Source organism: Fukomys damarensis, unplaced genomic scaffold (genome assembly GCF_012274545.1).
Source record: "Fukomys damarensis isolate Sample0158 unplaced genomic scaffold, DMR_v1.0_HiC HiC_scaffold_25, whole genome shotgun sequence".
Taxonomy (NCBI): domain Eukaryota; kingdom Metazoa; phylum Chordata; class Mammalia; order Rodentia; family Bathyergidae; genus Fukomys; species Fukomys damarensis.
The window spans coordinates 16477960-16489004 of NW_022900937.1; the positions used below are offsets into that span (position 1 = coordinate 16477960).

The 11045-nt window shown below is 52.2% G+C and overlaps 1 protein-coding gene across 2 annotated transcripts in view; it reads left to right on the forward strand.

Moving 5' to 3' along the window:
- Positions 1–10813, forward strand: part of Znf609 (zinc finger protein 609) — a 189825-nt gene extending 179012 nt beyond the window's left edge. The window contains exons 5-10 of one of the 2 annotated variants that reach the window (XM_010641164.3): positions 479–2816; positions 4329–4695; positions 6307–6482; positions 6796–6877; positions 7528–7606; positions 7885–10813. In XM_010641164.3, coding sequence (XP_010639466.1) covers positions 479–2816; positions 4329–4695; positions 6307–6482; positions 6796–6877; positions 7528–7601 — 3037 coding nt within the window. In that variant the 3' untranslated portion in view covers positions 7602–7606; positions 7885–10813. Of the gene's footprint in view, positions 1–478; positions 2817–4328; positions 4696–6306; positions 6483–6660; positions 6878–7527; positions 7607–7884 lie in introns of both variants that reach the window. The other variant, XM_010641163.3, reaches the window with a different exon arrangement.
- The last annotated feature ends 232 nt before the right edge of the window (positions 10814–11045 follow it).

The following is an 11045-nucleotide window of genomic DNA, read 5'->3' on the forward strand; positions in this document are numbered from 1 at the left end:
AAAAAAAAAAAAAAAAAAAAAAAAAAAATCCTATCTCAAAAAAGAAAGAATTGGGAAGATGAGTGCAGGGTAAAAAGGATCAAGATATCAAGATGCCCTATGTATATGTACCAATTTCCCCATGACAAATATATTTACTATGTATCACAAACATATATTAATAAAAACATTCAGAGAAGAAAAGGCACACTGGGTGGCTATAATTCTAGCTCATGGGGAGGCTGAGGCAGGAAGATCACCAATTCAAGTCAAGGCTGAGCAGCTTGGTAACTTAGCAAGACCTTACCTCAAAATAAAAAAACTTTAAAAAAAGAAAGAAGGGAGGGAGGGGAGAAAGGAGGGCTTGACTGGAGACATGGTTCAATATGAAGGATCCTTCTGCCTCAGCCTCCCCAGTAGCTGGAATTACAGGTATGAGCCACCACGCCCACATGTTTCTCAGCTTACTAACACCCTATTGTGTTTGTCCTTTGCCAAGGTTCTGTGACTCCCCCACCAGTGACTTGGAAATGCGCAATGGTCGTGGCAGAGGCAAACGAATGCGTCCCAACAGTAACACACCCGTCAATGAGACAGCCACAGCCTCTGACAGCAAAGGGACCAGCAGCAGCAGCAAAACTCGAGCAGGAGCCAATAGTAAAGGCCGTCGGGGCAGCCAGAATTCTTCAGAGCATCGCCCACCTGCCAGCGGCTCCTCTGAGGACGTCAAGGCCAGCCCTTCCTCCGCCAGTAAGCGGAAAAACAAGCCCCTGTCAGACATGGAGCTGAATTCCAGCTCGGAGGACTCCAAAGGGAGCAAGCGAGTCCGGACAAACTCTATGGGCTCAGCCACCGGCCCCCTCCCTGGGACCAAGGTAGAACTCACTGTCCTGGACAGAAACTGCCCTTCCCCAGTCCTGATCGACTGTCCCCACCCAAACTGCAACAAGAAGTACAAGCACATCAACGGACTCAAGTACCACCAAGCCCACGCCCACACGGACGACGACAGCAAGCCGGAAGCGGATGGGGACAGTGAGTACGGAGAGGAGCCCGCCCTCCATGCAGACCTCGCCAGCTGCAATGGTGCGTCCGTCTCCCAGAAAGGCTCCCTGTCCCCTGCCCGCTCAGCTACCCCCAAAGTTCGGCTCATGGAGCCCCACAGCCCTTCTCCTTCGAGCAAATTTAGCACAAAAGGCCTCTGCAAGAAAAAGCTGAGTGGGGAAGGGGACACGGACCTTGGGGCCTTATCTAATGACGGCTCTGATGATGGACCCTCGGTAATGGATGAAACAAGTAATGATGCCTTTGACTCTTTGGAAAGAAAGTGTATGGAAAAAGAAAAATGTAAAAAGCCCTCTAGTTTGAAAGCAGAAAAGATTCCTTCCAAGAGCTTGAAGTCAGCCCGGCCCATTGCGCCTGCCATCCCCCCTCAGCAGATCTACACCTTCCAGACGGCCACGTTCACGGCAGGGAGCCCAGGCTCTTCCTCAGGCCTGACCACCACGGTGGTGCAAGCCATGCCCAACAGCCCCCAGCTCAAACCCATCCAGCCAAAGCCCACCGTGATGGGGGAGCCTTTCACCGTCAACCCTGCCTTGACACCTGCCAAGGACAAGAAGAAGAAGGACAAAAAAAAGAAAGAGTCCTCCAAGGAGCTGGAAAATCCTCTGACCCCTGGGAAGGTCTGTCGAGCAGAAGAAGGAAAAAGCCCCTTCAGGGAGTCATCAGGAGACGGCGTGAAGATGGAGGGGCTCCTGAATGGCTCCTCTGACCCCCACCAGAGCCGCCTGGCGAGCATCAAGGCGGAGGCCGACAAGATCTACAGCTTCACGGACAACGCCCCCAGCCCTTCCATCGGAGGCGGCAGCCGCCTGGACAGCACGCCCCCGACACAGCCCCTGACGCCCTTGCATGTGGTGACCCAGAACGGGGCCGAAGCGAGCTCGGTGAAGACCAACAGCCCCGCCTACTCTGACATCTCCGATGCTGGGGAGGACGGGGAGGGCAAGGTGGACAGCCTCAAGTCCAAGGACCCGGAGCAGCTGGGGAAGGAAGGGGCTAAGAAGACGCTCTTTCCCCCTCAGCCGCAGAGCAAAGACTCCCCGTACTACCAGGGCTTTGAGAGCTACTACTCTCCAAATTACGCCCAGTCCAGCCCCGGGGCCCTGAACCCTGGCAGCCAGGTGGGCGTGGAGAGCCAGGCCTTGAAGCCAAAAAAGGAGGAGGAGCCGGAGAGCCTGGAGGGCAAAGGAAAGAGCGACCTCTGTGAGGAAAAGAAGCCGGAACTGAGCGGCTCCAGCCAGCAGCCCTCGGTCATCCAGCAGCGCCCCAACATGTACATGCAGTCGCTGTACTACAACCAGTACGCCTACGTGCCGCCCTACGGCTACGGAGACCAGGGCTACCACGCGCACCTGCTGAGCACCAACGCCGCCTACCGGCAGCAGTACGAGGAACAGCAGAAGCGCCAGGGCCTGGAGCCGCCGCGGGGCCCCGACAAGAAGGCGGAGCTGGGGCTCAGGGACCGCGAGGCTGCGCTCAAGGAGGAGTGGAAGCAGAAGCCGTCCGTCCCGCCCACCCTCACCAAGGCCCCCAGCCTCACGGACCTGGTGAAGTCGGGGCCCGGCAAGGCCAAGGAGCCGGGGGCCGACCCTGCCAAGTCGGTCATCATTCCCAAGCTGGACGACGCCTCCAAACTCCCCAGCCACACCCCAGAGGGCCTGAAGGTGAAGCTGAGCGAGGCCAGCCACCTGGGCAAGGAGGCCTCGGAGGGCAAGACGGGAACTGAGTGTGGCCGCCAGGCAGAGGTGGATCCGATTCTCTGGTACCGGCAGGTAACTGTTGGCCTGGGAGGAGGTGCAGATGCTGTGTGGGAAACTCGCCCTCACACATCATACCTGTATACCGTCAGAGCTTTACTTTTGTAAACCGTTTTCGTGTTTGTGGTTTTTTTGTTTAATTTGGTTTAGTTTCATGTGGTTCTTTGAGACAGCGTCTCACTGTGCAGTCCAAGCTGGCTTCAATCCCCCACACCTCTGCTTTAGCCTCCTGAGTGCCGGGCAGCACCACCACTCCCACCATCATTTTAGTATTTTTTAAAAATCACTTTCAGGGGCCGGGGGTTTAGCTCAGTGGTTCCGCTGCCTGCCTCACAAGTGCAAGGTCCCGAGTTTGATCCCCGGTACAAAAAAAAAAAAATCACTTTCACCTCCATAAATTTTTCCATTTATTTCTCCATGGTATTTTTCCATTTGACAAGATCCTGGTACGTTAGCTTACTTTATCTAGGGTTACATGAACCTTCACTAGCAGAGGCAGGACTAGAACCCAGGAATCTTGATTCCTAATCCAGTGTCCTATCCACTTCTTAGTTTTCTATAGGATGAGTTAACAGTGGTCATTCCATTTCTTCAGAGCAGGTCGGAGATATACTACTCAGTTACTGAGTTACTTTAAAAAGGATTTTATAAATTGAGCATTGTGGCACATGCCTACAATCTCAGTTCTCTTGAGAGGCAGAGGCAGGAGGATCTCAAATTCAATCTCAGCCTAAGCAATTTGGTGACTTGGTAAGATCTTGTTTCAAAATGAAAAATAAAGCTGGGCATAGCACTCCTATAATCCCAGCACTTTGGAGGCTGAAGCAGGAGGATCTCAAATTCAAACCCAGTCTGAGCAGTTTAGCAAAACTCAGTCTCAAAATAAAATTGAAGGGCTGGGATGTAGCTCAGTGGCACAGCGCCTGCCTAGCAAGTGCAGGGTCTTGAGTTTAATCCCCGATATTGAAAAAAATAAAATGGTAAAGAGGTTAGGGATAAAGGTCTGTGCAAAGGTCTTGGTTCAGTCTTCTGTACTAATAAACAAGCAAATTAAGAAGGAGTGGGAATGTAACTCAGTCAAAGGCCCTGGATTCAACTCCCAGTACTGCAAAAAAAATAAAAAATAAAAAAATTGTAGTCTTAGAATGTGTTCCCTTCCCTGTTGGTGTTAGTTGCTCCCTGCCCCTCTGATCCAGGTGGCAATAATCGCTCCCCATCCCAGGCTTGCTCGGAAGAAGTGAAACCACCTACCCCTCTTGGACAGAGGCAGCCCCTTTGATTCCAGGAGTCCTGACCCAGAGTAATTATTCTTGCCTTTCTTTGTTTCCTTTGGAAGGGAAACTTTAAGCAAGAGAGACTAGAGTTGAGTTGTGTAAGCCATGATCAGTATCGGCCTCCCTGTTCCAGCAGGTCCTCTCTGCCCGAGGTATCTAGTAACTGCCTGCTCCAGTGTTTCTACCAGGACCTCAGGCTCGAGACTTCTGTCTTAGGTGTGCATACTCAGTCCTCATTCTGTGGTGGTTGTAGGAGGCAGAGCCCCGGATGTGGACATACGTGTATCCTGCCAAGTACTCAGACATCAAGTCAGAGGATGAGCGGTGGAAAGAGGAGCGAGACCGAAAATTGAAGGAGGAAAGGAGTCGGAATAAGGACTCTGTTCCCAAGGAGGATGGGAAGGAAAGCACAAGTAGTGACTGCAAGCTGCCCACGTCTGAGGAGTCCCGCCTTGGGAGCAAGGAGCCCCGGCCAAGTGTCCATGTGCCTGTATCCTCCCCCCTCACCCAGCACCAGTCCTACATCCCCTACATGCACGGCTACTCCTACAGCCAGTCCTACGACCCCAACCACCCCAGCTACCGGGGCATGCCTGCTGTGATGATGCAGAACTACCCAGGTACAGCACCGGGCCGGGGATGAGCGGAGTTCCACTCCGGGTTTGTTGCACAGCCCCAGGGCTCAGTGCAGGATGATAGCACCATTTGGATGGCCTCATTTCATAAAGCGGCTACTCTAACCCGTAACTTCTTATGTGACTCCTGGTTACAGTCTGAGGGACACCAGCTCCCCCACTTACTCCAGCTGCAGGGTTGCCTCTGCTGTCCATTTTCATTGATAGAGGTGAAACTGCTTTCCTACCATGGTCACCTTCTCTCTCTGGAATCTTTTTTTTTTCTTTAGACATTTGGGACAAAATCAGTTCAGGAATTCAGAGCCTGAGCTCAGCTGTGAGGCCCAGGGTGGGGAAGGGTGTAAGATGGGAAGAGCAGCTTGAAGCTGGGTCAGGGTGTCCTGTGGGGTCCAGTGTGGGAATGGCTAGCTCTTCACACTATTGTCGGTGAGCTCTTGTGAGGGGAATACAGAGTTGGGGTTTAAACGTTTTTTTAACTTGTTAGAGGAATATATTTGTTCTTTACTCACTGAATTCTGTTGCCTAAAGAACCATATAGGACTTTTCTGGGGTGGGAGGACACTTTTATTACTTTGATTCACTTACTAATTGTAATATTAATGATGTTCAATGTGGTATTTCAGTACATGGATACAGTGTGCACTGATCCTGTCGGGGTGATTAGCATTTTCCTCTTGTGAGCTCCTCTCTTCCGGATCTTCATGAAATATATAACAGCCTGTTGTGAACTCTACAGAACGCCATCCACCTGTTGGGGTGCCTGTTACCCAGCCTCTCTTTATCCACCCCCCAACCCACCCCCCAGCCTTCCCAGCCAAATCACATTCCATCAGCCTGGGCACTTCTTACATCCTAAAAGCTCCCAACTTCACACAGCTTAAATAGCCTGACATTCTGGTGACATTGTTAGAAGAAAATCACTAAATAGGACAAGAAACCTTTTCATAGTTGTCTCACCCTTGAGGTGTTCCTTATTCCCTTTCGCCACATCCATCTCTATACAAACAATATTTCCATTTGCTGAGGTCCAGGCACTGTCCTGGATGATTTTTGTACATTATCATATTTTTTTAATACTCATTACTCTATGAAAGAGTATTGGTATCTTTGTTTTGATAATGAAGAACCTGAAACTCAGAAAGGTAGTTAGTTTGCCCAAGGTTACTAGCTATCAAGTCTCAGAAGTATGGTTGAGCCCATGTCCCCCTGACTGTAAATTCTGTGATCTTTCTGTTACATCATAGCACTGTTCCAAGACAAATCAGAGACTACAGTTTTCAGAACACCAAAGTGGAGCTGGGAAAGTCAGCTTCAAGAGATTTTCTTAGGCTGCGGATTTGGCTCAGTGGTTCCACTGCCTGCCTCGCAAGTACAAGGTCCCAAGTTTAATTCCCGGTACCAAAAAAAAAGAAAAAAAGAAACATTTAGTCCCTTTGCTCTTCTCCCCGGTAGTGAAAGGACAAGCCAGTAGTCTCACCAGAGAGACACTGGCAGAAAATACCTCAGCCTGTGGCTGGGCCAGCCTGTGCTCCCTGACCACCCTAAAACGCAGATTCCCCTGTGTCTTGTCTGACTGCTGCTCTTCTTTCTCCTTAGGTTCCTACTTGCCTTCCAGTTACTCTTTCTCTCCGTATGGCAGCAAGGTCTCAGGTGGTGAAGATGCCGAGAAGGCACGAGCCAGCCCCAGTGTCAGTTGTAAATCCAGCTCAGAGTCCAAAGCCCTGGACATCTTGCAGCAGCATGCCAGCCACTACAAGAGCAAGTCACCCACGGTAAGAGAAGCAGAGAGGACCCTCTTTGTTCCCCAGAGACCAGTGAGGCCACATCCAGGGTCTTGGAGAAAGTGGGCCGGTTCAGGTCCTGACCACAGTACAGCTCATCTGATTTCACATCAGCCCCCAGACTCTCTCGTGTGTGTCACCATAGTGCTTCTGTGTGTCTCCTTTGCAGATTAGCGATAAGACTTCTCAGGAGCGAGATCGGGGAGGCTGTGGGGTGGTTGGAGGTGGTGGCAGTTGCAGCAGTGTGGGGGGAGCAGGCGGAGCTGAACGGAGTGTTGACCGGCCGCGCACCTCCCCTTCCCAGCGCCTGATGTCCACACATCACCACCACCATCACTTGGGGTACTCGCTGCTCCCCACACAGTACAACCTACCCTATGCAGCAGGTAAGCCTCTTGTCCCTGCCATGCATTTTTCTTGGTCTCCCACAAGAATCTTTTTCCTAAGCTTCTAATCTATCTGAAGTCCCAGTCTCCTGCAGATAGTTATTAAAGCATTTGACATTTATTTCCTCCCTTGAAGCTTGAGGACTCTCACTCCTCCAAATCTTGGCTTTGATACTCAATAAGAAAATGATGTTTCCAAAGCAAAGAGAAACAAGCAGCTGAGTAGCAGAGCCACACACTGTCTGTCCCCAGCCACTATATCTGGATGTGTCTCTTTTGTCAGCACCTCAGAACTCCACGGAGCTAGGACTTTAAATGGCAACTTTTAGCCAGCTGGAGAAAGGGGAATATGAAGGGGGGAGGTTTCTAGCAGGCACAGTGGTGCAGACCTGTTAAATCTCAGCTGCTTGGGAGGCTAAAGCAGGATTGCAGATTCAAGGCCAGCCCGGGCAACTTAAGGAGGCCCTGTCCCAAAATTAAAAAATAAAAAGCTGGGAACGTGGCTCAGTAGATTAGCACTTGACTAGCATGCACGAGATCCCAGTTTCAGGCCACTACTGGTTTAAAAAATTGGGTAAGTTTCTGGTTTGCTTTTGTTTGGTTGTGATCTGTGTGAGTGTTGCGCTGACTTGTCCTCCTGCTTGCCTCAGGGCTTTCTTCTACAGCCATTGTTGCCAGCCAGCAAGGCTCAGCTCCCTCACTCTACCCACCCCCCCGGAGGTGAGAATGGTGAGTAACTTTTGTTCATTTGGGGCCAGCTGCAGCCTGGTCACAGGAACCCCTTGGGGCCTACGTGAGGGACAGTGTTGGGTCAGCTGTCTAGGAAGGTGGAATTCTGGCCTACCTCTCCTATGAAGCTGTGTACCTCTGAGCGGACCTGTGGCAGTCACACGTCCCCTAGGGACAGTTCTGGTCTTCCCTGAGGCTCGGTTTTCTTGGAGCGCCATCTTGTGGTTGTTATGCCAGCAGGCTGAGTGCCTGGTTACCTGTCCATGTTTCCCTTGCAGAACAAGTGCCCGGATAAAGTCAGCTTCACGGGCGCGGACTGCCTCACCCAGGGAGGTGCAGGAGGTGCCATTTAGACATCAGTTAAATGGTGTTGGTCATCCTGTTTGCCGTTCCAACCATGACTGAAGGCAGACCTGTGGCTATCACCTCCTCCAGACCCTGGACTCCCTCACCCTCCCTCAGGAGCTGGAGAGCTGGTACTTAGCAAAAATATTTATTCTCAGCCACAACCATGACTGCTGTGGCCTCTCTGGAGACGAAGGCACGGGGAGCAACCAGGGGAACATGGCCTCAGCCCAGAGAAGTCACTGCTCTGTTCCCCAGGCTCCTGTTCTGCTGCCTGCGCAGTACCAACCAACCCCCTGCAGGGAGGGACTCCCAGGCACTGGGTAAGGTCTGAAGACAGCACAGCAGCCATCCCCTCACCGCCATTCCCACCGTCACCAGATCCCACACCTCCCCAGCGGTTTGGGCCCTGGGAACTGGCAGCATGTGGAGGAATTAGAATCTCAGGAAAGAAATTGGGGGCCGTTTTCTCTGTAGTCGGGAAAACAAAGTCTTCAAACACGGAGACTCCCCCGCCTCACACGTGAGCACAGATAAATGCTCAGCACCCAGCCTGGAGAGGGAGATCAAGGCATTCGCCCCACAGGGCCTTGAGCCACCCGGCAGGCAGAGGCAGGGGTTCCAACACCAGCAACAGGGCTCCCCAGTGGCTGGGGAGGGAGCTGGAGCACGAACGGAGTCTGTGAAGTTGAACCTGTGTCCCCACGAAGTCCTGCTGCTGCTTATCTCCCCACTCTGCCCTTTTCTCTTCCATCCTAACCCCTTGGTGCCTTTCCCAGGGGATCCCCACACTGAATTCACCTCTTCTTTTCCACTGCTTGGCTCTTAGGATTCAGGCAGATAAAACAGTATTCCTCCAGAATGGGGTCCCAAGGAGCCTGCCAGGTCACCGGAGGGCAAAGCCCAGCAGGCAGGCCTGAAGCACCCAGCAGTCTTGGAGATGTTCCGTGTTCAGCTGTCCTCCTCAGCTAAGGCCACAAAAGGATACAGCCCAGTTCTTCTGTCTACAAGTACATGGTTTTATACCTTCAGTGTGTGCCAATATAAGCTGTGTGACTCTGTAACACACATTGTTTTTTTTAGGGGCCTTTGGCTCTGGGAAGTCATTTGTTCCTCGGACCCTAAGATAACACACCTAAGCATTACTCGTGGGAGCCAGAGTGGCTTGGGCTGTGCTTGGAGGCACCAGACATTTCTCTGCTCTCCTTAAACTTGATCTTAGCCAAAAGGCCGAGAAGCGATCTCTGCTCTCCTTAGAAAAGTCTCTCTGGGTCAGAGCTTTATGCTCTCACACTGAGAAAGTGATGATTTGGTAGCTTTGATAGCTCCCCAAGTGTGGAGCGCTTTCCCTTTTTGCTTTTGTGAAGTATCATCCCTTTGTTCTCCCCTCCTGTCTTTTCCTTGGCTCTCCAAATTAGGAGAAAGACCAACAGACACCAACCAACCTAGGCTAAAGAAGGGCGCTCTGCAACCAGAATGCCAAGAGAGAGCCTAAGAGCAGGAAAGCGGTTCTAACTTAGAAGAGTGGAGAGGTGGGGCCCGTAAGCACAATTCCCAGAGAGTGGTTCCCACTGGAGCGCCTCTGTAACCCACAGACCCTTCCTGTAGGTTTCCACGTCTTTTTGTTTAAAGTTGGGTCCCGAGCACCCCCCACCGTCTTGTACCCGTTCTCAGGGCCCTGGACAGCCTCCCTGAGCCCTCATTCCTCTGCTGCCCCAGCAGGCAGTGCCCTAAGCAGTCCCCTCGTTTCCATTCATGGAAGTTGCTGGTGTGGACACCTTCACCCACCTTCCGCAGAGGGTGACCAAATTTCAGCCTGACTGCCCTCCAGGCTCCTGTGGGGTGGACCCACGCACCCATCTCTATTCCTGTTTTTGACTATTGTTGTGTGTTTTGTATCTGTGGCGCTGGCCTGCAGCGTACTCTGTACATAGTGTAAAGAAACTGCTGGAGCAATTTTCTTATTCATCGGGCAGGCACGAGTCCACGTTCCTGCCCTTTCCACTTTGTTTTGTAACACAGAGGAGGCACTTCTGTATTCACAGGGCAGCTTTGGGTTCTGCAGAAGGAAACAGCTCATTTTTTCATTTCTCCCTTTAAAAAACATAAAGGTATCCCTTAAAGAGCAGGAGCTGCCCAAAAGAGCAAGGGAAGACAATGCTTCTCCCTAGGTTTCCCACACACACACCAGTAACAGGCGGCAGCTGTGGCGGTCCCTGCCACCTGCCGAGGGAGGGCTTCGCTGTCCACCTCCAGCCTCTCCATGAAAGGAACACCCCTGTGACATACTCAGAGGGAGAAGACAGCAAGGAGCCCCACCCCACACACCAAGGCTGGGCGAGGCTGCTGCCAGACCAAGCCCCTCTCGCCACCCCTGCCCGACCTTCCCAGGAAGGACAGTGGGGCTGACAGCGCTGCTCCTTAGGGTCCACTCCTGGTTCTTTCTATTAAGGCATGCCAGTTCCCGTTACTCCTTGCCCTGCCTTATACATGTATGCGTACATGTATGAAGTCTCCTGCTCTTACCCTAAGCTCCACACATCTCAAGGTCACAGGACGACACACACAAGGCTCAGAGGGCACCCTGTGAAATGAAGTGGTCCTTCTTGAATCTCCTCTCCAGGCTCCAGGGCAGGGGTGGGACTTAGCTTCAGGAGTTGTTGGTGAAGACTGCAAAAGGGCTAGAGAATTGGATACAGGCTTTGTGGCCCCCTCATGTCACTTGCTACCCCCACATACCCTGTCACCATCCCGATGTCTACTCTGATGCCCCCAAGATTCAACTGGGCAGCTAGCTGGCCCCGTAATTCCGGGCCTCTGTCGTTTGTTTTATTGCTAGGGCATCCCAGGAAGCTTTGCAGTGATCCCCTGATGTGGGCCCCTCCTGGGACCAAAACCCTCCCAGCCTTGTCCCTGCCCCTCCTGCCCCAGCCCACCCGCTTGCCTTGGTGCTCGGCCCTCCCCTTGGGAGCAGGTTGGGGCAAGCTGGAGGCCCGGGCTGGAGGGGCACATTGCTGTTCATAGATTTTGTTCCATTGGCGTTGCTCTGTTGGGTTTAATTTCAGTCTTCCTGATTCTTCCCTTCTGTAAAGTG